Source organism: Maniola jurtina, chromosome 18 (assembly GCF_905333055.1).
Source record: "Maniola jurtina chromosome 18, ilManJurt1.1, whole genome shotgun sequence".
NCBI classification, from domain to species: domain Eukaryota; kingdom Metazoa; phylum Arthropoda; class Insecta; order Lepidoptera; family Nymphalidae; genus Maniola; species Maniola jurtina.
The window spans coordinates 12,137,312-12,165,147 of NC_060046.1; the positions used below are offsets into that span (position 1 = coordinate 12,137,312).

General features: G+C 39.3%; 1 protein-coding gene across 5 annotated transcripts; it reads left to right on the forward strand.

Annotated features, from left to right (window-relative positions):
- Window positions 1–26,358, forward strand: LOC123874299 (alpha-(1,3)-fucosyltransferase C-like). Of its 5 annotated transcripts, none has more exons than XM_045919551.1 (3): window positions 1–130; window positions 23,549–24,664; window positions 25,829–26,358. In XM_045919551.1, the coding sequence occupies exons 2-3, from the start codon at window positions 23,742–23,744 to the stop codon at window positions 26,094–26,096; spliced, it is 1,191 nt and encodes a 396-aa protein (XP_045775507.1). In that variant the 5' UTR covers window positions 1–130; window positions 23,549–23,741; the 3' UTR covers window positions 26,097–26,358. The 5 variants fall into 5 exon arrangements, with proteins under 5 accessions (XP_045775507.1, XP_045775503.1, XP_045775502.1 ...); XM_045919547.1 differs by lacking the exon at window positions 1–130 and adding an exon at window positions 14,937–15,254; XM_045919546.1 differs by lacking the exon at window positions 1–130 and adding an exon at window positions 14,937–15,182.
- The last annotated feature ends 1,478 nt before the right edge of the window (window positions 26,359–27,836 follow it).

A 27,836-nucleotide genomic window follows, 5' to 3' on the forward strand; every position in this document is an offset into this window, starting at 1 on the left:
TCCAACCGTGCCAGTGTGGATAGCTTTAACCACGTTTTAACGTTTTTCAAGCCTTTCGGAATTATTAGATTAAGTTGAAACGAGTGGTCAGGAGTTTCTCTACGTAATCAAATCGGAGATGAAGAAATTAGTAGAACTAGATAAGCAACATAGCTCAATGATTTACAAAGAAAAGGAATCTACCTAGTTTGAAAAACGGTCAAGTGCGAGTTGGACTCGCACAGGAAGGGTTCCGTACCATCGTACAAGAAATAACACTTTTTTTTTTAAATTTTCATAGCGGCAATCACAAAAGTTTTAGTAGGTAGATAGATCTATTTGTTGTTATAGCGGCAATAGAAATACACATTCTGTGAAAATTTCAGGTCTCTAGCTATTATGGTCAACAAGGTAGGTACAGCCCACTGAAAGACGAACGGACGAACAGACAGAGTTTTACGTATGGATCGTAAACTGTGGTACCGTTGGCACCCATCGGATACAAAACCCTAAAAACCAAACAACTCTTCATCGCCGGCTGAGTGACTTTTGAGTCAGTCTGAGCTTTTTAATCTTATAAGGCCTATAGTTAGCGACCATGGATAAAATCCTCGTCTTATAAATCATGCTTCCCAGGAATCAAATCCACTACCTCCCACTTATAAGACAACACTTACTATTGGGCCAGGGAGGTGACTTCCATTGTGTAAGAAAAGGAGGAATGATATTATAGCTGTTTCATTTTGTACCAAGGCCAAAATATGATGTCACCTACCAAACATTGTTGCGAATTCTGTTGTACACAAACTCCTAATTAAGGCGCACTAAACGGGTCTAACCGCGAAATTCAAATTTAATTTGGTTTTTGGTAAATTAATACGACAAAGTAGGCTTATGGTATTTTAATTCCGCCAATGGAAGTATCATCTTCACAAGATTACATAAAAATCTTTACTTGAAAGTGTTCATTTTAAGAAATTAGTCAAAATAATGAGTTTGACATCAGTTACTCACAAATTAGTCGATACTATAACTAATTTCTTAAACTGGACCCTTTCAAGTAAAGATTTTTATAAAAACCTGTGAGGATGATACTGCCATTGGCGCAATTAAAATGCCATATGCCTACTTTGTCGTATTAGTTTACAAAGTAGTGCCGTCCTTTTCCGAATAGACCATTGTGAAGAGGATGGCAATGCTACCTACTGAATTAGCACTAATCAATGGTTTAATTGGTGAAGCGGTGATGTCACGCAAGGTTACCGCCTTAACAAAAGTGGCCTAACCGTAAAGATCATTTTTTTAATTTTTGGGATTCCGTACCTCAAAAGCAAAAAGGCACCCTTGCAGGATCACTTCGTTGTCTGTCTGTATGTCTGTCCGTCTGTCATGTCTGTCAAGAAAATCTATAGAGAAGTACCCTAGTAGTACTTCCCGTTGATCTAGAATCATGTTTGTTAGGTAGGTAGCACAAGTAAAGGAAAAACTCCGAAAACCTCCTCCTCCACTCCTTGTGGTTACATCACAAATAAAATGTGCTCATGAACAAATAATAATAATAATTAGTATTTACTATTTTCAATTTTCAAAGTACGATAACTATACCAAGTGGGATATTATATGAAAGGGCTTTACCTGTACATTTTAAAGCAGATTTTTATTTATATTATAATAGTATAATATACATAATGGTTTTTGATTTATCGTGCAAAATGTCGGAAAAACATACCCGAGTTCGGAACCCTCGGTGCGCGAGTCTGACTGGCTGGTTTTTTTTCTGTTTGAGTTACGGACTGTCTGTCTGTCTGTCTGTCTGTCCGTCCGTCCGTCCGTCTATTGTGTCTGTCAAGAATACCTAGCTATGTCAAGAAAACCTAACACCATAATAATATGACCGATTTGCAATTTTCCCCCTTAGCAGTAAGAAACCATGTAGGTAGGCAGTACAGAACTAGCACATGAGTAGTTAGTAAACTTCGATGTAACAACACTAGTTATTTTTAACCACGAAACTTGCCACAAATTGGGTGAAAGAGGTCGAACCGTGTAGGTATTTCTATTTTGTTCAAGACGTCCGCGGCCGTGTCCGCGGCGCCCGGCATTACAAACATAGTAAAGGCAAGTCCACACCGAATGTAATTTAATCAATGATTTCTAGGAACGCCAGGATACAGGTTACCTAGTGTGGAGACCACAAGCAATAACTTTTTGAAAAGTTTTTTTTAATTATTTTTATTAGATACTTACAGCTGTACGGCTAAGGGCGCGTTCCCACTCTATTATGGCGATAAATAATCGTGCAGTTTACAGCGTCTAGGCTATATTTGAATGGAGGTGTTCATTGTGCACATATATAACGGCACGATTAAGCTGTCGTCCACAAGCACAACAGACGGAAACCGAATCCAGCCCAGAGAGAAGAACTGTCGTCCACGACACTGAGGTAGTATTATTAGTTCAATGCGTCCACGACCCTTTTCTAACAACTATACAATGATAAATAACGGTGACGACATAGTGGGGATGCGCCGTTACACCACGGTTACACATTGAGAGTCCCTACACCGATGCCCCGTTCCTATAAACAAGAAATCGTTATTCTACAAGAGCTACCCTACCTTTTGGAGTTGCGGGTAATAAACCATAAAAGGCTTTCAAAAAAAAATTTGCGGCGCGGCGCGGTCTACCTGAGGCGAGCGGACGTTAGTTATTCGCATTCTCATGTAAAAAGTCCTAGGTATGTGTCCATTCTCTCGACACGTGGTCGTCACTCATACCGTAACGTTAAACAATGACGCAATGTTTAGAATTACAAAACAAATGCCTGTTTTATAATTATTTTTTTATTTAAAAAAAACCCCTACGAAAATCGTAATATACTAACCGTGCGAAGCCGGGACAGGTCGCTAGTAATAAAATAAAACACAAAAATACTCCACCTGAAAGTAGTCACTATCCTTATGACGATATGAGGGACAGAGAAGCTTTTCATACAAGAGGGCCACCCGCATAAACACGCAAACGTTTTGATTGACCTTCGAATGTCAAAGACCCGTAACCTAAGAACTTGCCATAGTGGCTATGATGTAACGATTATTGCTTCATAGTGACTCATACACAGTTACAATCGCCAATACTTACGGCACTTCTGAACTTAGCCGTGTTTCAATGTGTACGTCGCAGCGAAATGGCATAAACCGTTAGTTAGCCAACTCCCTTAGTGATATGGCTAACGCCCGGGAGATGTTAAAACGACTGCGGCCGGGCACATGGATATTTATGTTGTAATCTAATTTAACCTTACTTTAGACTTTGGTACTCAGATTTCGTTCTGAACTACATTCGATGTAATCGTAAAATCTCAGAGGAAGAAGGGCGCCAAAATCTAGTTTGGTTAGGTTAGGTTGGAACATAAATATTCACACGCACTTAGGTTATATATTGGGAAATATTATCTAAATATTATCAAATGCTCAGTATTTATTATACTATATATAGCTCGATTACCACTCACTCACTGACTGACTCATTGACATAATTGTTCTCCTAGAAAGAGACGGAAAATGATATAGTGATGTAGGGGAGATGTGTTTGGTTTCGGGAACCCTCTGGGGAAAAATTATGACATTTCAGAAAAACAAGATGGCCGCCGATGTGATTTTTGCAGCTCTGTTGTTTTCCAACGGATTTCGTTGAATTTTGCAATCTTTAAAGTAATTGGTTAAAAATTAATAAAAAAAGTAGAAAAAATTGAAAAAACAAAATGGCGGCTGAGCTGGAGCGTTTTCAAAATTTTCATTTTTCGACCCTTAACCGCGGCGCCACAGATCCCAAACGGGGTAGTCGAGGATAATTATTTTTCCGTGATTCACCCACGATTATCCTGAATTTTGACGGAATGGGAGTGGTTTTTAAGAATTCAAGATGGCGGCTGTCGTGGCGGCCATTATGTTAGAGGTACGAAAAAACGCAATTTTAAAAGTTAAATATCCCAAAGTTGGCAACATCGGAGCGATTTGACTTCTATGACGCGATTGTATGTTTGAACTTGAGGTATAGATTGGTGGGGAAAAATTACCCCATTTTTCGGGAAATTTCAAGATTTTTGTGAAAATGTAAAAAATCGAAATACGGACTTTTCGCAAAATCCGAGTATGAGCGATTATGTGTTTTGCTCGCACAAATGACATTTGCGTATTTTTGTCGCCGGAGACTGGCAACACTGGAATTTATAAAAAAAAAAGTGATTTTCGACATTGTCTTTTTTCAGGGACGATCATTTCGCGTGGGTGCGAGCGAGAGGAGAGATTGAAACGTCATCGGGAGCGGTATATCCTGTAGTTAATAGGAAAGTTGTAAAATTATCTAATTTGCTTCTGCAAAAAGAGTTGGTGGCCATTTTGTATTTTCTTCAAATTTTCCGAAATTTTGATCACGTTTTTGAGGCAGTTGGCAACATTTTGGAAAGTCGACATGTATCAATCGATTGTGTGACTCAACCAGCAGTATCGAAATATGTAAACAGTGTTGCCACATTTGGGGAGATTTTCGAGATTTTCCCCAAAAACTCCTCCTGTAAAATTTTGTATGAAATTTTTTTTTTTCACTGATGGTTTCGTATAGAAAACAAAAAAAAAATCGAGGAAAAATTTGGAAATAGCTGATGATCGAGGATGTCGGAGACGGGTGAAGGGTCCGCTCAAGGTATTGAAGATAGGTGGGGAGTGCTCGACCAAATGTCATTCATGACATCATCCAATTGCCAAAAAGCTGAAAAAAAATTCAAAATGGCGAAGAAAAGATGGCCGCCATACAAATTTCGCCGGCGTCCAGCCCGGAGGGTATAAAAGATGGAGGTGCGGTTTCTTGGCAAAAGAGGATCAGGATCCAAAGGTCTACTCGATGAATAGAAAAAAAATTCAAAATGGCGGAATTTATTTTCCCATACATTTTGTATGGCGAATATTGAATGTCTCATTCTCCTAGAAAGAGACAGAAAACGATACATTGATGTATGGGAGATATGTTTGGATGCGTGATATGAGTAGGGGAAAATTATGACATTTCAGAAAAACAAGATGGCGGCCTATATGATTTTTGCAACTCTTTTGTTTACCAACCGATTTCGTTGAAACTCGCAATCTTTGAAGAATGTAGTAAACGATTAATAGAAAAAGTGGAAAATTTTGGAAAAACAAGATGGCCGCCGTACAAATTTCGTCGTTGTCTATCTCGGAGGCTATAAAAGATGGAAGAATGGTTTCTTGGCAAAAGATGATCAGGGTCCGAAGGTCTACTCGGTGGAACAAACTCTGAATGCTCGCGGACCACTTTAGTGGTCCGCGCACCCACGCACCCTACTTTATTAACCTCAACTACCCCGTTTTTAAAAAAAATTATATGGATGTCGTTTTCAGAGTTTTCCAGGGCGCTGATTTTGATAACGACATTTATTTTGGAATCCAAGATGGCGGGCGTGCACTTTTTAGAAAAAAAATGATAAAGGTGTCGTTTCATGGGGTTTTCGGGGTGGATTGTCTATCTCAATAAAAAAATAACATTGCCACGTCACGCGAGCTGCTTTAGCAGCTCGCGCACCGAGCAAAACACTAGTTATACTATATATAGCTCGATTACCACTCACTGACTCACTGACTCATTGATACAATTGTTCTCCTAGAAAGAGACGGAAAATGATATAGTGATGTAGGGGAGATGTGTTTGGGTGAGGGAGATGACTGGGGAAAAATTATGACATTTCGGAAAAACAAGATGGCGGCTGACGTGATTTTTGCAGCTCTTTTGTTTTCCAACCGATTTTGTTTAAACTCGCAACTATTTAGGAAAGTAAAAAACAGTTAATAGAAAAGGTAGAAAAAATTGGAAAAACAAAATGGCGGCCGAGCTGGAGAGTTTTCAAAATTTTCATTTTTCGATCCCTAACCGCGGCGCCACTGATCCAAGACGGAGAAGTCGAGGATAATTATTTTTTCGTGTTTCGCCCACAATTATCCTGTATTTTGACAAAACGGGAGTGGTTTTTAAAAATTCAAGATGGCGGCTGTCATGGCGGCCGTTAAGTTAAAGGTACGAAAAATCGCAATTTTAAAATTAAAATTTCTCCCAGTCGACGACGTCAGACCGTTTCGGTTTCTATGAAGCGGTTGTACGTATAGACTCGAGGTATAGTTCGGTGGGAAAAAATTACCCCATTTTTAGGGAAATTTCAAGATTTTCGGGAAATTGTAAAAAATCGAAATAAGGACTTTGTGCAAAATCCGAGTATGAGCGATTATGTGTTTTGCTCGTACAAATGACATTTGGGTATTTTTGTTGCCGGAGACGGGCAACACTGGAATTCATCAAAGAAAAAGTGATTTTCGACATGGTCTTTTTTCAGGGACGATCATTTTGCGTGGGTGCGAGCGAGATGAGAGATTGAAACGTCATCGGGAGCGGTATATCCTGTTGTTAATGAGAAAGTTGTAAAATTATCGAATTTGCGTCTGCAAAAAAAGTTGGTGGCCATTTTGTATTTTCTTCAAATTTTCCGAAATTTTGATCACGTTTTTGAGGCAGTTGGCAACATTTAGGAAAGTCGACATGTATCAATCGATTGTGTGACTCAACCAGCAGTATCGAAATATGTAAACAGTGTTGCCACATTTGGGGAGATTTTCGAGATTTTCCCCAAAAACTCCTCCTGTAAAATTTTGTATGAAAAATTTTTTTTTCACTGATGGTTTCGTATAGAAAACAAAAAAAAAATCGAGGAAAAATTTGGAAATAGCTGATGATCGAGGATGTCGGAGACGGGTGGAGGGTCCGCTCAAGGTATTGAAGATAGGTGGGGGGTGCTCGACCAAATGTCATTCATGACGTCATCCAATTGCAAAAAAGCTGAAAAAAAATTCAAAATGGCGAAGAAAAAATGGCCGCCATACAAATTTCGCCGGCGTTCAGCTCGGAGGGTATAAAAGATGGAAGTATGGTTTCTTGGCAAGAGATGATCAGGGTCCGAAGGTCTACTCGATGAATAGAAAAAAAAATCAAAATGGCGGATTTTTTTTCCCCATAGAAAATGTATGGCGAATATTGAATGTCTCATTCTCCTAGAAAGAGACAGAAAACGATATATTGATGTATGGGAGATATGTTCGGATGCGCGATATGAGTACGGAAAAATTATGACATTTCAGAAAAACAAGATGGCGGCCTATATGATTTTTGCAACTCTTTTGTTTTCCAACCGATTTCGTTGAAACTCGCAATCTTTGAAGAATGTACTAAACGATTAATAGAAAAAGTGGAAAATTTTGGAAAAACAAAATGGCCGCCGTACAAATTTCGTCGGTGTCTATCTCGGAGGCTATAAAAGATGGAAGAGTGGTTTCTTGGCAAAAGATGATCAGAGTCCGAAGGTCTACTCGGTGGAACAAACGCTGCATGCTCGCGGACCACTTTAGTGGTCCGCGCACCCACGCACCCTACTAACTTATTATCCTAATTTACAAAAAATAATATGGATATCGTTTTCAGGGTTTCTGCGGTGCTGATTTTGATAATGACATTTATTTTCAAATCCTAGATGGCGGACTTACATTTTCTACAAAAAATAGAAATGCCTGTCATTTTATGGGGTTTTTCGGGGTGAATTATCTTAATAAATCAATTTGGTTTTATATAATAAAAGTTAACCTTACCAGACTCACTGACTCATTGACATAATTGTTCTCCTAGAAAGAGACGGAAAATGATATAGTGATGTAGGGGAAATGTGTTCGAGTGGGGGATTCAACTGGGGAAAAATTATGACATTTCGGAAAAACAAGATGGCGGCCGACGTGATTTTTGCAGCTCTTTTGTTTTCCAACCGATTTCGTTAAATTTTGCAATCTTTGAAGAAAATAGTAAACGATTAATGGAAAATGTCGAAAAAATTGAAAAAACAAAATGGCGGCCGAACCGTAGCGTTTTCAAAATTTTGATTTTTCGACCCCGAACCGCGGCGCCACAGATCCAAGATGGGGTAGTCGAGGATAATTATTTTTTCTGGTTTCGCCCACGATTATCCTGTATTTCGACAGAACGGGAGAGGTTTTTAAAAATTCAAGATGGCGGCTTTCATGGCGGCCGTTTTGTTCGAGGTACGAAAAAACGCAATTTTAAAAGTTAAATATCTCAGAGTTGGCAACATCGGAGCGATTTGGCTTCTATGAAGCGGTTGTACGTATAGACTCGAGGTATAGATCGGTGGGAAAAAATTACCCCATTTTTAGGGAAATTTCAAGATTTTCGGGAAATTGTAAAAAATCGAAATACGCACTTTTAGCAAAATCCGAGTATGAGTGATTACGTGTTTTGCTTGTACAAATGACATTTGGGTATTTTTGTCACCGGAGCCTGGCAACACTGGAATTTATCAAAGTAAAAGTGATTTTCGACACGGTCTTTTTCACGGTATCCCCTTTCGTGTGGGTGCGAGTGAGAGGAAAGATTGAAACGTCATCGGGCGCGGTATATCCTGTAGTTAATAGGAAAATTATGAAACCGTGTAAAATCTTTCTGTGAAACAAGTTGGCAGCCATTTTGTAATTTTTTGAATTTTTCGAAATTTTGATCACGTTTTTGAGGCAGTTGGCAACATTTTGGAAAGTCGACATGTATCAATCGATTGTGTGACTCAACCAGCAGTATCGAAATATGTAAACAGTGTTGCCACATTTGGGGAGATTTTCGAGATTCTCCCCAAAAACCCCTCCTGTAAAATTTTGTATGAAAATTTTTTTTTTCACTGATGGTTTCGTATAGAAAACAAAAAAAAAATCGAGGAAAAATTTGGAAATAGCTGATGATCGAGGATGTCGGAGACGGGTGAAGGGTCCGCTCAAGGTATTGAAGATAGGTTGGGGGTGCTCGACCAAATGTCATTCAAGACATCATCCAATTGCCAAAAAGCTGAAAAAAAATTCAAAATGGCGAAGAAAAGATGGCCGCCATACAAATTTCGCCGGCGTCCAGCTCGGAGGGTATAAAAGATGGAGGTGCGGTTTCTTGGCAAAAGAGGATCAGGATCCAAAGTTCTAATCGATGAATAGAAAAAAAATTCAAAATGGCGGAATTTATTTTCCCATACATTTTGAATGGCAAATATTGAATGTCGCATTCTCCTAGAAAGAGACGGAAAACGATACAATAATACAGGGGAGATGTGTTCGGATGGGGGAGGCGAGTAGGGAAAAATTATGACATTTCAGAAAAACAAGATGGCGGCCTATATGATTTTTGTGACTCTTTTGTTTTCCAACCGATTTCGTTGAAACTCGCAATCTTTGAAGAACGTAGTAAACGATTAATAGAAAAAGTGGAAAATTTTGGAAAAACAAGATGGCCGCCGTACAAATTTCGTCGGTGTCTATCTCGGAGGCTATAAAAGATGGAAGAGTGGTTTCTTCGCAAAAGATGATCGGGCTCCGGAGGTCTACTCAATGGAACAAACTCTGCATGCTCGCGGACCACTTTAGTGGTCCGCGCACCCACGCACCCTACTTTATTAACCTCAACTACCCCGTTTTTATAAAAAATGATATGGATGTCGTTTTCAGAGTTTCCCAGGGTGCTGATTTTGATAACGACATTTATTTTGAAATCCAAGATGGCGGTCATGCATTTTTTAAGCAAAAAATCGATATGGGTCTCGTTTTATGGTGTTTTTGGGGTGAATTTTGAATCTTAATAAATAAATTCGTTTTAATACTTATCAACCTAACCACGTCACGCGAGCTGCTTTAGCAGCTCGCGCACCGAGCAAAACACTAGTATATATTATACTATATATAGCTCGATTACCACTCACTGACTCACTGACTCATTGACATAATTGTTCTCCTAGAAAGAGAAGGAAAATGATATAGTGATGTAGGGGAGTTGTGTTCGGTTTCGGGAACCCTCTGGGGAAAAATTATGACATTTCAGAAAAACAAGATGGCGGCCGAGGTGATTTTTGCAGCTCCTTTGTATTCCAACCGATTTCGTTGAGTTTTGCAAACTTTGAAGAAAGTAGTAAACGGTTAACAGAAAATGGGGAAAAAATTGGAAAAACAAGATGGCGGCCGAGCCGTAGCGTTTTGAAAATTTTCAATTTTCGACCCCGAACCGCGGCGCCACAGATCCGAGACGGGGTAATCGAGGATAATAATTTTTTTTGGTTTCACCCACGATTATCCTTAATTTTGACAGAACGGGAGTGGTTTTTAAAAATTCAAGATGGCGGCTGTCATGGCGGCCGTTTTGTTCGAGGTACGAAAAAACGCAATTTTAAAATTCGAATATCTCAAAGTTGGCAACATCAGAGCGATTCGGCTTCTATGAAGCGATTGTACATATGAACTTGAGGTATAGATTGGTGTGGGAAAAATTACCCCATTTTTCGGGAAATTTCAAGATTTAGGGGAAAATGTAAAAAATCGAAATACGGACTTTTCGCAAAATCCGAGTATGAGCGATTATGTGTTTTGCTCGTACAAATGACATTTGGGTATTTTTGTCGCCGGAGACTGGCAACACTGGAATTTATCAAAGTAAAAGTGATTTTCGACACGGTCTTTTTCACGGTATCCCCTTTCGCGTGGGTGCGAGCGAGAGGAAAGATTGAAACGTCATCGGGCGCGGTATATCCTGTAGTTAATAGGAAAATTATGAAACCGTGTAAAATCTTTCTGTGAAACGAGTTGGCGGCCATTTTGTATTTTTTTTTATTTTTCGAAATTTTGACCACGTTTTTGAGGCAGTTGGCAACATTTTGGAAAGTCAACATGTATCAATCGATTGTGTGACTCAACCAGCAGTATCGAAATATGTACACAGTGTTGCCACATTTGGGGAGATTTTCGAGATTTTCCCCAAAAACTCCTCCTGTAAAATTTTGTATGAAATTTTTTTTTTTCACTGATGGTTTCGTATAGGAAACAAAAAAAAAATCGAGGAAAAATTTGGAAATAGCTGATGATCGAGGATGTCGGAGACGGGTGAAGGGTCCGCTCAAGGTATTGAAGATAGGTGGGGGGTGCTCGACCAAATGTCATTCATGACGTCATCCAATTGCCAAAAAGCTGAAAAAAAATTCAAAATGGCGAAGAAAAGATGGCCGCCATACAAATTTCGCCGGCGTCCAGCTCGGAGGGTATAAAAGATGGAGGTGCGGTTTCTTGGAAAAAGAGGATCAGGATCCAAAGGTCTAATCGATGAATAGAAAAAAAATTCAAAATGGCGGAATTTATTTTCCCATACATTTTGTATGGCGAATATTGAATGTCTCATTCTCCTAGAAAGAGACGGAAAACGATACGATAATGTAGGGGAGATGTGTTCGGGTGGGGGAGGCGAGTAGGGAAAAATTATGACATTTCAGAAAAACAAGATGGCGGCCTATATGATTTTTGTGACTCTTTTGTTTTCCAACCGATTTCGTTGAAACTCGCAATCTTTGAAGAACGTAGTAAACGATTAATAGAAAAAGTGGAAAATTTTGGAAAAACAAGATGGCCGCCGTACAAATTTCGTCGGTGTCTATCTCGGAGGCTATAAATGATGGAAGAATGGTTTCTTGGCAATAGATGATCAGGATCCCAGAGTCTACTCGATGACACAAACCCTGAATGCTCGCGGACCACTTTAGTGGTCCGCGCACCCACGCACCCTACTTTATTAACCTCAACTACCCCGTTTTTACAAAAAATGATATGGATGTAGTTTTCAGAGCTTTCCGGGGTGCTGATTTTGGTACCAACATTTATTTTGAAATTCAAGATGGCGGACATGCACTTTTTAAGAAAAAATTGATATGGGTGTCGTTTTGTGGGTTTTTGTGGTGAATTGTGTATCTAATAAATAAATTTGGTTAAATATAATAAAGTTAACATAACCACGTCACGCGAGCTGCTTTAGCAGCTCGCGCACCGAGCACAACACTAGTATACTATATATAGCTCGATTACCACTCACTGACTCACTGACTCATTGACATAATTGTTCTCCTAGAAAGAGATGGAAAATGATATAGTGATGTAGGGGAGTTGTGTTCGGTTTCGGGAACCCTCTGGGGAAAAATTATGACATTTCAGAAAAACAAGATGGCGGCCGCCGTGATTTTTGCAGCTCCGTTGTTTTCCAACCGATTTCGTTGAATTTTGCAATATTTGAAGAAAATAGTAAACGATTAATGGGAAATGTCGAAAAAATTGAAAAAACAAGATGGCGGCCGAACCGTAGCGTTTTCAAAATTTTGATTTTTCGACCCCGAACCACGGCGCCACAGATCCGAGACGGGGTAGTCGAGGATAATTATTTCTTCGTGTTTCGCCCACGATTATCCTGTATTTTGACAGAACGGGAGTGGTTTTTAAAAATTCAAGATGGCGGCTGTCATGGCGGCCGTTTTGTTCGAGGTACGAAAAAACGCAATTTTAAAAGTTAAATATCTCAAAGTTGGCAACATCGGAGCGATTCGGCTTCTATGAAGCGGTTGTACGTATAGACTCGAGGTATAGATCGGTGGGAAAAAATTACCCCATTTTTAGGGAAATTTCAAGATTTTCGGGAAATTGTAAAAAATCGAAATACGCACTTTTAGCAAAATCCGAGTATGAGTGATTACGTGTTTGTCTCGTACAAATGACATTTGGGTATTTTTGTCACCGGAGACTGGCAACACTGGAATTTATCAAAGTAAAAGTGATTTTCGACACGGTCTTTTTCACGGTATCCCCTTTCGTGTGGGTGCGAGCGAGAGGAAAGATTGAAACGTCATCGGGCGCGGTATATCCTGTAGTTTATAGGAAAATTATGAAACCGTGTAAAATCTTTCTGTGAAACGAGTTGGCGGCCATTTTGTATTTTTTTTCATTTTTCGAAATTTTGATCACGTTTTTGAGGCATTTGGCAACATTTTGGAAAGTCGACATTTATCAATCGATTGTGTGACTCAACCAGCAGTATCGAAATATGTAAACAGTGTTGCCACATTTGGGGAGATTTTCGAGATTTTCCCCAAAAACTCCTCCTGTAAAATTTTGTATGAAATTTTTTTTTTTCACTGATGGTTTCGTATAGAAAACAAAAAAAAAATCGAGGAAAAATTTGGAAATAGCTGATGATTGAGGATGTCGGAGACGGGTGGAGGGCCCGCTTAAGGTATGGAAGATAGGTGGGGGGTGTTCGAGCAAATGTCATTCATGACGTCATCCAATTGCCAAAAAGCTGAAAAAAAATTCAAAATGGCGAAGAAAAAATGGCCGCCATACAAATTTCGCCAGTGTCCAGCTCGGAGGGTATAAAAGATGGAAGGTTGGTTTCTTGGCAGAAGAGGATCAGGATACAAAGGTCTACTCGATGAATAGAAAAAAAATTCAAAATGGCGGAATTTATTTTTCCATACATTTTGTATGGCGAATATCGAATGTCTTATTCTCCTAGAAAGAGACAGAAAACGATACGATGATGTTCGGGAGATATGTTTTGGTGCGCGATATGAGTAGGGAAAAATTATGACATTTCAGAAAAACAAGATGGCGACCGACGTGATTTTTGCAACTCTTTTGTTTTCCAACCGATTTCGTTGAAACTCGCAATCTTTAAAGAATGTAGTAAACGATTAATAGAAAAAGTGGAAAATTTTGAAAAAACAAGATGGCCGCCGTACAAAATTCGTCGGTGTCTATCTCGGAGGCTATAAAAGATGGAAGAGGGGTTTCTTGGCAAAAGATGATCAGGGTCCGAAGGTCTACTCGGTGGAACAAATTCTGCATGCTCGCGGACCACTTTAGTGGTCCGCGCACCCACGCACCCTACTTTATTAACCTCAACCACCCCATTTTTACAAAAAATGATATGGATGTCGTTTTCAGAGTTTTCCAGGGCGCTGATTTTGATAACGACATTTATTTTGAAATCCAAGATGGCGGACATGCACTTTTTAAGAAAAAAATTGATATGGGTGTCGTTTTGTGGGTTTTTTGGGGTGAATTGTATATCTTAATAAATAAATTTGGTTTAGTATAATAAAGTTAACCCAACCACGTCACGTGAGCTGCTTTAGCAGCTCACGCACCGAGCAAAACACTAGTTCTATGATATAAGTAGATTTGTTTATTTGAGTAAATAGATAGTAAATAGCTAATTGAGTTGTCGTTTTGACATCTCCCGGGTGTTAGCCATATCACTAAGGAAGTTGGCTAACTAACGGCTTATGCCATTTCGCTACGACATGTGTAACGTAAAGAGTGATAATGAACGTCTTTCGACGTTGGCCTCTGCTTGAGACGTGGTGCCAAGAAGACTCCTTGGCGCCACTTCGCGAACAAAGGCTATTGAAAAAGGGTCCCGGATGGATTGGAAACTAGCCGGGCATACTCCGACTAACACGTGGGTTCACAGACATGGCAGACGAGGCTGACATACATTTTTAACCCCCGACCCAAAAAGAGGGTTATAAGTTAGACGTGTGTATCTGTGTATCTGTCTGTGGCATCGTAGCTCCTAAACTAATGAACCGATTTTAATTAAATTTTTTCGTTTGAAAGGTGGCTTGATCAAGAATGTTCTTAGCTATAATTCAAGAAAATCGGTTCAGCCGTTTGAAAATTATCAGATCTTTTCTAGTTACTGTAACCTTCACTTGTCAGGGGTGTTATTTTTTAATTTACACTTGTGCACCTACATCTACAATCATCCAACAATTTTTTAAATCCATAGAATTTGAAGATTCACAGATTTACATAATATGTAGTACCTACTTACTTACCTATAGATTAGGAAAAATTTTTTTGATAATTAAAAAACTTACTTGAAAAACTGACTAAATTAAAGAAAAAAAAAGTCAGCGTGAACGCCGCACACGAAAATTGAGTTCGAGTCGACACCATAATAACAACATGAACACAGGTTAGTTGTAAGTCGGTGATTGCCCCAAAAGGACGTGTAACGTGTTAGCCTTGTAATCTTGAAAAAAGTATCTATCTATTATGTGAAGTGCTAGAACAAATAGAATAAAGCAAATACCACTTAGATATTAATATTAAGTAAGTAGAATTGTGGTTTATGGTGTAACTTATAAGTCAATGGCAATAGCACAGTGTTTGGAACTTTGGAGTGCTTTTTAGTGGCGTACCCATTACACTGTAAAAGTGTAAACAAGATTTTCAATGGTAAATAAAGCTCGCCTTTGCCTTTAGGAGCAAAACTTATTCATCAAAAGTTCTTCAAAAGTTTTTCCAACGGTAAATACTTAATATGGTTCTTATTATTATCATAGCTAACGACTTCTAATAGGTAGGTACTAGGTATAGGTATAGACCGTCCGGCAACCATATTTAGAAGTCATTGCTCGTAAAACTGCCATCCGTTTTATATAAAAACCGGCCAAGTGCGAGTCGGACTCGCACACTTTGGGTTCCGTACCATCTTACAAGAAATAACACTAATTTTTTAAATTGTAATGGCGAACATTTTGGAGTTTCTATTATTTGTTGAGCGGCAATAGTAATACATACATAATATTCTGTGAAAATTCTTCCTATTACGGTTCACGAGATACAGCCCGCTGACAGACAGACGGACGGTCCGACGGACACCGGAGGCTTAGACATAAAAGTCCCGTTGGCACTTTTTGGGTACGGAACTCTAAAAAGCCCTCTTTTTGCAGTTAAGGTGGATGTGACGGGTCGGCCCGCGAAATTCAAATTTTATTTAGTTTTTCGCAATTTTTAAACTAATACGACAGTATCATCCCCACCTATTTATATAAAAAGCCTTACTTAAAGGGTCCAGTTTAAGAAATTAGCTCTAGTATCGACTGTAACTCACAAATTAGTCGATACTAGAGCTAATTTTTTAAATTGGACCATGATTGGACCTTATCAAGTAAAGATTTTTATATAAACACGTAGAAATGATACTGCCATTGTCGCAAATAGAATGCCATAAGTCTGCTTTGTCGTATTAGTTTACAAATTGCGAAAAACCAAATTAAATTTGAATTTCGCGGGCAGACCCGTCGCTTGCCCCTTAACGGCTTTTTAGATAGGTTATATTATAGGACAACAACTAAAGCAAAGGCACAAGGTGTTACGACACCTGTTCTATTACTTATCTACGTATCTACTAATGGCAATTGTTTGTTTATGTTATCGATAAACGGCTGGGGTCTGTCACTGTCCATATTATGTACCTACCTATCAATAACTGTCTACCGGATCGTTACCGTGGCCATGTATAATGTAAATAATTGGTATAATAATATTTTTATGGTAGTATTAAAGGCCTTTAAGTTCTACCTACTTCAGGGTACCTACCTTCTAAAATTTGACTAAAGCGGAATTTTCATTACGAGATTAGTGGCACGACACTGTAGAGGCACTAGCGAGTAATCATTTTAGAGGCTACGCGTGCGACGACGTAGCGTAATTCGTTAGTTGCATCTAGCCCGTTGTAGCGTGTAGTACTTTCCAAAGAAATTGTAACTTTAAATAGTGAATTATAATATATATTTTTTTAGTGTTCATTTCTTTTGTTTTTATTACTACCCTGGTAGAGAACACGGCGCTACTATATATCCAGCAACATCATATATATATACATCAAATATCTGTACAAATATACCTGTACATTGGTGACTCGGACTTTGAACTACCAGGGTAGCGCGTGTTAATTTTCTTAATTAAAATAAAGTAAAGTAACGTAAGCTAGGGCAACTCAAATTAACACGTAGGAAGTCAAAAACTAAAAAACTTTAAAAATGGCGCAACCTACGACAGTAGTGAAGGACGAAGACACGTATCTAGCGTCGATATCTCTCACGTCGAAGATCCCGGAGTTTTGGACCGACCAACCTAGGGTCTGGTTTATCCAGCTGGAGGCAATATTGGCACCACAAAAACAAGGAGACGCATCCAAGTATAATATTGTGGTATCCAAGCTGGGTAAGGATGTCATACAACAAGTGACGGACATCCTTATCAATCCTCCGGAAGTGCGTAAGTACGAGGTACTTAAAGAAAGGTTGCTGAACATATATGAAGAGTCGGAGAACCGCCAAATACAGAAGCTCATCGGGGAGATGGAACTGGGTGATCAGAAACCCAGCCACCTCCTCCGAAAGATGCAAGATCTGGCCAGGGGTAAAATTAATAATGAGACCCTAAGCGTTTTATGGCAGAATCTGCTACCAGCAGCAGCACGAGGCGTTCTGGCTGCGACAGAAGCCAAAGATCTAGACAGACTAGCCGTGATTGCTGACAAAGTAATGGAAACTATGAAGTCCCAACCGATAGCAGAAGTGGCAGTTAAGGAGGCGGTACCCGGAACTTCGTCTATGGCAGCTGAAATAGCCAGGATCCATGCGAGGTTGGACCAGCTGGACAGGTCCAGACACAGTTGGCGAGGTAGGCGAGGTCGCGGAGGTTTCCGTGGTCGTTCGCGTTCCCGAGGACGAGAGGAAAACAGATCCAGACGTACCCCGGATAGCCCGGACTGGCTCTGCGTGCATCATTTTAGATACAGGCAGAGAGCTAATCGCTGCGAACAGCCGTGCACCTGGAATACGAAGCAGGAAAACTAGTGGAGATGCAGGTGGAACCGGTGGGTACCTGCGTCGAATTAGGGAACCACCGTTTATGTATTACAGATAAGGACAATGGCATACGTTATTTAATAGACACAGGTGCGAACATTTCAGTGTTGCCTAAAAGTTATAAATCAGTGTGTGACAGTGCAATGAATAATAAATACAAACTTTATGCCGCGAATGGTAGTGAAATACAAACTTTCGGAACAAAGACTCTAGTGTTAAATTTAAGATTGCGTCGTGCGTTTAAGTGGACTTTTGTAATAGCCGACGTTAAACAACCCATTTTAGGTGCGGATTTTTTAGCTAAGTATAATTTGTTAGTAGACTTAAGAAACAGACGATTGTTAGATCAGGAGACTAACATGTATGTAATTTCCACTATAGTAAACTCGGAGTATTCATCTATTTTTACTATAGCCGAGTCGCATCCATGTTATTCTCTTCTAAGTAGGTTTCCGGAATTGACAATGCCAGCGACGTTCAAAGAACCACCACGTCACAGCGTAAGACACCACATCGAGACTTCAGGTCCTCCGGTGCATGCGCGTCCAAGGCCGCTGCCGCCGGACCGATTTAAAAAGGTAAGAGAAGAATTTCGCCTTATGCAGGAAATGGGTATTTGCCGCCCGTCAAAGAGTGCGTGGGCGAGTCCTCTACACGTTGTACCTAAAAAAGATGGTAATATAAGGCCGTGTGGAGACTATAGAGCGCTGAATGCAATTACGAAGCCTGATAGATACCCAATTCCTCACATAAAGGATTTTACGTTTATTTTAGCCGATAAGAAAGTATTTAGTAGGATTGATATTAACAGAGCGTATCATTTTATTCCGATAGCAGAGGATGACGTGGAGAAAACAGCAATCATTACACCTTTTGGTTTATTTGAATGGCCATGTATGTCTTTCGGTTTAAGAAACGCAGCACAGACGTTTCAACGTTTCATGAATAATTATGTTTTACAGGATTTAGAAGCAAATTTTCAGCAAAATAACCCGGATTGCGCGAATTATAAAACTGAATTTGTTTTTTCATACTTAGATGATTTAATAATAGCTAGCGAAAATAGTTCGCTCCACGAAAAACATTTAGAGACCGTTTTTGAAAGATTACAACAAGTTGGGCTAACTATTAATTTAGCAAAGTGTGCATTTTCGCAGGATAAAGTTGAGTTTCTGGGTCATGAGGTCTCAGCCAGTGGCTTAAGGCCGTTGCCAAGCAAGGTCCAAGCAATTGTAGACTTTCCCAGACCGAAAACGGTAGAGGAACTTCGTAGATTTCTAGGCATGGTAAATTTCTATAGAAGTCATTTGCGTCAGGCAGCCGAATATCAAGCTGAATTAAATAAGTATCTTCACGGAGCAAAGAAACGTGACAAAAGTAGTATAGTGTGGACAGAAAGTGCTGTTCAAGCTTTCGAACAATGCAAGTTGAATTTACAGAACGCTGCTTTGTTAGCGTATCCGATAACAGGTCAAGTGCTTGCTATAATGGCAGACGCGTCAAATAGTTGTGTTGGAGGCGCATTGCAACAAAGAGTAAATAACGAATGGGTTCCGTTAGGTTATTTTTCGAAAAAATTGACTGACACGCAACAAAAGTACAGTACCTACGACAGGGAGTTACTTTCGCTTTATTTGTCAGTGCAATATTTTAGGAACATGTTCGAAGGTAGAGATCTCGTTTTGTATACAGATCATAAGCCGTTAACGTTTGCGTTTAAAAAGCTAAGTAGTAGTAAAGAAACGCCGCGAAGGACCCGTCAGTTATTATTTATTAGTGAGTTCACGACGGATATACGCTATACAAAAGGCGAAGAAAACGCGCCCGCGGACGCGTTATCGCGCGTTGAAACAATTTCGTGCCCGTCTGTACTTGACTTCACAGAAGTGGCTATTGCGCAAGCGAACGATAAAGAACTCACAGAATTGCTAGGAACAAAAAACGGTAATACGAGACTAATAAAAATTGACTTGCCGAGTGTAAATAAGCCGATTGTTTGTAACTTGCGAGGCGATAAGGCTAGACCTTACTTACCAAAACAGTTTAGGCGTATCGCATACGAAACAATACATAACCTCAGCCATCCAGGCATTAGAACAACAAGGAAAATGGTAACTAATAATTATTTTTGGCCTGGGATGAATAAAGATGTAGGTATTTGGGCTAGGTCGTGCATAGAGTGTCAAAAAGCAAAGGTTCACAGACACACTATGTCACCTTTAGGGCAATTTGCAAAAGTAGATAGAATGTGTCATTTACACATTGACATTACAGGCCCATTCACTATTTCAGAGGAAGGCTACAGGTATTGTCTTACAATGATAGATAGAGAAACAGGTTGGCCGGAAGCATTTCCAATTAAAGATATTTGTGCGAAGACAGTAGCCAAACTCGTGTATGAAGGATGGATTACTAGACATGGGTGTTTTATTAATTTGAGCTCAGATCAAGGAAAGCAATTTGAAAGCAGTCTCTTTAGACAGTTAATGAAATATTTAGGGGTTCATAAGTTCAGGACGACACCGTACCATCCACAAAGTAATGGCATGATCGAACGATGGCATCGTAGTTTTAAGGCCGCCTTAATGGCGAGATTAAAGGACAATAGATCGTGGGTTGAAGAAATGCACACCATTATGATGGGACTACGTGCAACACCACGCAGTGACACAGGGGTAAGTGCCGCGGAATTAACCTTTGGGCGAACTCTGAGGCTCCCTGGAGAATTTTTCGAACCATCGGATAGTAAGATAACGGACGGTGAGGAGTACCTAAAGCAGTTGAAACAGGTAATTAGTAATTTAAGACCGAAACCCGAGACACAGAGAGACTCTCGAACTATTTTTGTGCACCCTGCTTTAAAAGACTGTAAAAAAGTTTTTGTTAGAAACGATGTAATGCGTAAGTGTCTACAACCACCATATGACGGTCCCTATGACGTCATAAAGCGGTTGGAAAAAGCATACTTAGTACAGTTACCCAATAGACAAGCACTTATTTCTATTGACAGGTTGAAACCGGCTTTTGTCCTGGATATCGAAAATCCACGACAAACGCCGGGTGAAACGTCATGTAAGAAAAAATGTAGATTTAGTGACGATGACGTTTTGCCGACTCATACAATCCGTACTACTCGGAGTGGGAGAGTCAGCAAAACGCCCGTTAGGTATCAGTAGAATAATTTGAGTATCAACTAGCAATTAAGCAATAAGCATTACGAAATAAGTATTGTAAAATGGCCCCGATCCGCATATATTATTTTTCATTAGAAGACATAACTAAACCTTATTATTGGGAGTGTTAGAGTGGTTGACGATTGTTATAGTTTATTGGATAGTGTGTAAATGTAAAATGTAATGTAACAAACATTCGAAGCGTTGAGTGCAACGAAGGCTGGATGGCGTGGGAATAGCAACAATTGTAAGTGGACTTGCCACAGCGACCCCGTCGCCACCCGCTCAAGTTGTAGTGACTCATCTCAAGTATGATGTGTTAAGAGATGTACCATGTATCGAATCAAAGGAACACTTTAACTGGGTGACGTGTTTAAATTATGATTCGTTGGGTAAGCGGATCGGAAACATTGCTAGGGTTGTCGAAAAATAAAGAACGAATATTGTGAAATAAAATTAAGGTTGCGGAAATTTGTATTTAGTTAATTTTTATTAAGATAAAAATTTGGGGTGGTGTGATGTAGAGGCACTAGCGAGTAATCATTTTAGAGGCTACGCGTGCGACGACGTAGCGTAATTCGTTAGTTGCATCTAGCCCGTTGTAGCGTGTAGTACTTTCCAAAGAAATTGTAACTTTAAATAGTGAATTATAATATATATTTTTTTAGTGTTCATTTCTTTTGTTTTTATTACTACCCTGGTAGAGAACACGGCGCTACTATATATCCAGCAACATCATATATATATACATCAAATATCTGTACAAATTCAAACATTAATTTCATCATGAATTGCACGTGTAAACGTCTAATTTCGTAATGCATGTATTAGACATTTACACGTGCATTAATTGATAGTGAAACTAATTTAGTGCCACTAATTTCGTAATGTAAATTCCGCTTTAGGTACCTACTTACCCCCTCAAGGAATTTTGTTAAGTAAATAGGAATTTTAGTAGTGCTTCGCACCGAACTGAGACCTCGCGGTATCCCATAATCCCATAAGATAGTTTTAACTATATGTAAGTATTTATTTTAATAGACGACATCGACAGTGCCATCTACTAAAATTATTCTGAAGTTATGTGAAAAATACTGATGCCAATTACCTCTGATTGGTTGACGCTCGCTCACTATTGGCTAAAATCCATTGTTCCAACGAGAATACCGTTTAGCCAATCACAATAATTGCGATTATAATAGTCAATGATTGGTGTAGAGTTTCCACAGTCGAGCAGCGGGAGTTTCTGGCACGCACTTGGTTGAAAAAAAAATTAATTTTTAGGGTTCCGTTCTTCAAAAGGAAAAACGGAACCCTTATAGGATCACTTTGTTGTCTATCTGTCTATCTGGCAAGAAAACCTATAGGGTAATTCCCGTTGAACAAGAATCATGTTTGGCAGATAGGTAGGTAGGTCTTATAGCACAAGTAAAGGAAAATATCTAAAATCGTTAATTTTTGTTAAGTAGGTACATCACAAAAAAAAATTAAAATGTGTCTCAATTTTGAAAGTAAGATAACTATACCAAGTGGATTATCATATGAAAGAGCTTTACCAGTACGTTCTAACAGATTTTAATTTATTTTTATGCATAATATTTTTTGATTTATCGTGAAAAATGTCGGAAAAATCCCGAGTACGGGACCCTCGGTGCGCGAGTCTGACTCGCACTTGGCCGGTTCCTTCCATCTGGCAACCCTAACTACTGGCAGTTTGGTATGGGGGCGTCATGGGGTCGACATTGTGGCGCCGAATTTGACGCGCATGCCCTGTTGGCTGTGTTGTACCTACCTACTTACGTAGGGATAATTTATATTCAAATAAATCCTTAGCATTACGGCTCGTTAGCCGAAAATGATTGAAATATTTCATACTAGCCGATGCCCGCGACTTCGCCCGCGTGGATTTAGGTTTTTCGAAAACTCGTGGCAATTCTTTGATTTTCCGGGATAAAAAGTAGCCTATGTGCTAATCCAGGATAAAAAGTAGCCTATGTGCTAATCCAGGATACTATCTATCTCCATTCCAAATTTCAGCCAAATCTGTCCAGTAGTTTTTGCGTGAAGGAGGAACAAACACACACACACACACGCACGCACGCAGGCACGCACGCAGGCACGCACGCACGCACACACACACACACACACACACACACACACACACACACACACACACACACACACACACACACACACACACACACACACACATACACACACATTAACTATCGCCTTTATAATATTAGTGTGATTTGCATCCGGCAAAAAGCATGCATGAAGCTTCAACATGGATATACTACCAACACCAATATGGACACCAAACTAGCACCTAGGTAGACCTGTACTGTTTTCTTTTATCTCATTTGCATTGGGCTCTAATAAAATCGTTGAGGTCATACACCTACGAAATGGATGGTGTTCAAACAATGCTCTATGGCCATGAAATAATAAGTCATTGCGATAGAACTTTATTATGATCTAATTTTGATAAAATATATAACAGTCCATTTTTAGGGTTCCGTACGCGAAGAGTGCTAATAGGATCCTTATTACTAAGCCTTCGCTGTTGATCCGTCTAGTCTAGACAAACGTCTAGACTCTAAACGTCTGTCTGTTGTCAGCGGGCTGTTAATCTCACGAACCGTAATAGGTAGAGTTAAAATTTTCAGATTGCGTAATTCTACAGCGCTGTAACAACAAATGATATGCTTACTCAAATTTTAAAATGACGCTGACTGTTACGTTGTTGATATTAGAATTTTGTTTCCAGGCATAAATATCCATCGTAAATAATAATTAAAACATCCGATGAGTCGAAATGAATGTTGACCTTCGAAAGTCAGTGGAGTGTGCCTAGATGACGCCAAAAACAGATGTTCATGATTTGGAGCGTAGGAAAACAGCCCGATAACAGAGCGTACAAAAATAAATAATGTGCCTTTTAATGTAAACGTCCATGCACCATGAACACAAGAATGTGTTTCCTAATAACCAGACTAAATGCTTCCCGAATAATATTTATATTGATCCTTTTCTACGCTGCTTCCCTCATGTACACCTACAATGCAAGACTCTACTCCATAAGGTCACAGAGAAAGGACATCTCGTATCTGAACCATAAGAGCTTCAAGTATATCCTGCAATGGACAAGTAGATTCAATTACCCTCTCATCCCAATGGGCCAAGGCAACTCTGTTTTCGTTAGAGGCAAGTGCAATTTCACCAACTGTTTCATTACCGATGACAAGAATTATTTCATCGATCAAACTGAATTCGATGCTGTGGTATTTGGCGGAATGGACGCCATGAAACTCTGGTCGTTCCAGCTACCGTATAAAAGGTCCCCGAAACAGAAGTACATTTTCGCTGCGTCCGAATCCGCAGATAACTATGCCGTATGCTCGCCGATGTACAACGGATTTTTCAATTGGACGTGGACGTATCGAATCGACTCAGATATATTTTGGGGATATATAGTCATCTACGATTTGCAGGATAACATCATTGGACCTGCCCTTAATATGAAATGGCTGGACAAGCTTGATCCTATAAATGAAGAACTGAAGTTGAAATTGTCGAGTAAATCAAAAACAGCTGCGTGGTTCGTGTCCCATTGTACCACAAATAGTGGTAGGGAGGTTTTTGTAGATGAACTGAAGAAGGAGCTGAAACAGTATGGACGTACTGTCGATGTTTACGGCCGATGTGGCACTCTGAGTTGCACGAGGGATAATGAGGATTCTTGCTTTAAAAAGATAGAAGTTGATTACTACTTTTACTTATCGTTTGAGAATTCGTTCGCTGCGGACTATGTGACGGAGAAGTTGCTGAGTGCACTGAACAATTATGCCGTCCCTATTGTCTACGGTTCAGCAAATTACTCAAGGTAAAAAAAGAAATTATCCTTTTTTATAAATATAGCGCATGAGTAGGCTTGTGCGGCAGTGGATCGGTGCGGGAGGACTTACTATTGTCATTAGTACTGTTGACGACACAGTTTGACGGGTCACTGCGGCTTGATTGTGGTAGAATAACAGCTACAATGTCACGATTGCAATTACCTCTGATTGGTTGACGCTCGCTAACCATTGGCTACAATGGATTGTTACAACAAGATTAGCATAAAAGCCAATAACAATTGCGATTGTAATGATGATTGATGCAGGTTTTACGGAATCGAGCTCGAGCGGGTGAGATGTGACAGATGTCACAAGTCGAGGAATCACTGAGCTCTCGCGTCGCGTCATCACACCCCTCCCGCACCGCTCCACTACCGCAGGATCCTGCTCAGTTATGCGCTATGCCTGTACTTATGTATTGTTGTAATATTTTAGGCAAATTCGCTTCACCTTGAATGTAGAGGCCACGAATAAGTCGTTTCTTCACAACTGACTTCAATGTTCCAATATGGTTCCAATCATTTTTCTAGATACTTATACCTCGATCAAATTATCCAAAAAAAAACCTCTTGTTCTAGAAATAAAGTACGGCTTGATATTGTATGGGATTGGTCAGTTTTAAATGATCTGTGGTTAGGACACCCAGTTTTCGATATATTTTCTAAAACAATATAGGCCGCACCTGTAGACCGCAAAAAAAAATATAACGGGAAAATTGTGATTCATACTTTGATACGGAAATTGGAAACCTTTTAATCGATTGGCACGGGGCCACTCTAGAGCACAGGGTATCGAATTATCGATAATGTGCAAACCTTAACAATGCAAGTAGAACTGCACCTGCACTGTAAGGTTTCGTACCTACCTCAAAAGGAAAAAAGGAACCCTTATCACTTCGTTGTCTGTCTGTCTATCGTGTCTATCAATTCAAGGGAATCAAAACCTATAGGTACTTCCCGTTGACGAAGAATCATGAAAGGCAGTTATAATAGCAATGTCTTCAATACTTTTCAAACGATTAGGTAGATCCGAAAAGTGATGAATTAAGTATCTATATGCTTAATTCAACACTTTTCGGATCTCGACACATATTAAAGATACTGTAAGTAAGTAATTATATTTTTTTAATAAGTATCCATTTTTTTTTTCAGATTTCTTCCCCCTGGGAGCTACCTCGACGCGTTGAAATTGGGCCCAAAACAGCTGGCTCGTCGGATGAACGAGATCATCAACGACAGTACCAAGTACCACGACTTCTTCCGCTGGAGGAACCACTATAGGTACCGAGAGAGCTATCCCCTGGATGAGGTGTGTAAACTGTGCAAAGCGCTGAACGACGAAGAGAGGGTAGCTGAAGTGACCGTGTGGGATGATTTCAGGACTTGGTGGAATGGAGAAAGTTTAAAGGACAAGTGTTGATAGTTACAACAAGTTAAATTATAAAGGGTTTACAGTACTAATACTTCATAAGTCGCAGAAAAACGCAACCTATCACCGACCAGAACCGAATGTACACCAATGAAATATAGACCTTATTGATAGATATTAAGATTTCAAACACAAGAACAACGCAGATTCATGCTATCTCGCTCATAATTCGCGCATACAAAACATGGCGCGTAGGCGGCAACCAATAGCAGACGGACGCGCGCTATGATTGGCTGAGATATTTTCGCGCCATTCAAAAATAAGATTTCGGCGCAGGCACATCGGCTAACTTCTGAAAGTGGTAGTACGGTGGGTACTTTTCTTTTGGGATATGACTTAGGATCCCCTTTCAAATGTCTTAGTATTTAAGTGTTAACCATAAATATATATAATAATAACCAGTATAATAACATCTTCAGAATAATGTTGGGACTGCCTCGATACTGTAGCGCGTCCGGTATGTTTGCGGAGAACCGTGTAGACGGTTTCTTCGCAATAATGCGGAAACGGATCGCCTCAATTAAAAGCAGGCTAGAGAGAAGTCCCAACATTATCCTGAAGGTGATAGCAGACAGACAGGACAGCGCTCTCAAAGCGCACTGGATGTCTGCATTAGTTAATAAGTATATTAATTATATTAACTAACATAGAATAAGTATCTTACTAACATACATTACATTATAATTTAGTTACTAACATAGGTTAAGATGTTTACTAACATAATATTGTGGGCCTTTGTTGCTTAAATAAATAAAGATAATATATATATATATAAATGGTACCCTTGTCACCAAATATGTTAGTATTATTGAACTTACGAAAATATTTTTTTATATAACACATTTAAGTAGGTATATTGTTTAAGTTACAGTTTTGTTACCTTTCTTACCCGACTATTTGCGCGATAGCAAAATCAGGGCTATATTTTTCAAGACTATCTGGATATTTTGCATCTGGAATTCTTTATACCCTCAAAGTATCCCAACGAATACGTACTTGGATTTTAATCAATGAAGTGTATATCGGTTCGTCTAAGTAGTGGAATGGCATCTAATTTTTAGTTATAAAACTATAATGGCTCCCGTAAATAGTTATATAAAATGGCGGCAGAGACGAAACAAAAATTGCGTACCGTAAACGATTGGCATACATTGGTAAAAGTTGTGTAAGTAGGAATACATATACCTATTCTTGTTCATTTATTAAATACCCAGAGATGATGCAGTTCAAACCACAGCAGTCGGGTTTTTTGAAATCTTTTAAATTACTTGTTTACGAGCTTGTTTATTGTTATTTGTTACTTACGGTCTACAGATTGTAATTTTAAGGAGGTTTTCCTGTATGAACCTATTTTGTATTAAGATACTCTTGATATTGTTATTAAATAGGCATTATAGTTTGTGAATTATGCCTTACCTAAATACAGTTTTACCATGCTAAATATTTTTGATAATAATAAAATTATTAACTTTAGAGAGGTACTAGAATTTCTCACAGTTTGCTCAGATAGTATAACATTTTATTGAACATTGTTTTATACCTAACATGTTTTAGTAGTATGTCATATAGACACATGTTGTTATACCTATGTATAACAAAAAACAATGTGGACGACGGACGTGTTTTGCATAACAGTTATATAATTTGGATACACCCTAAGGCTGGAGATAGATTTACAATCGATTGCGATTGTCGATTCATTCGTCTTCACAAAAATAAACAACAATTGAC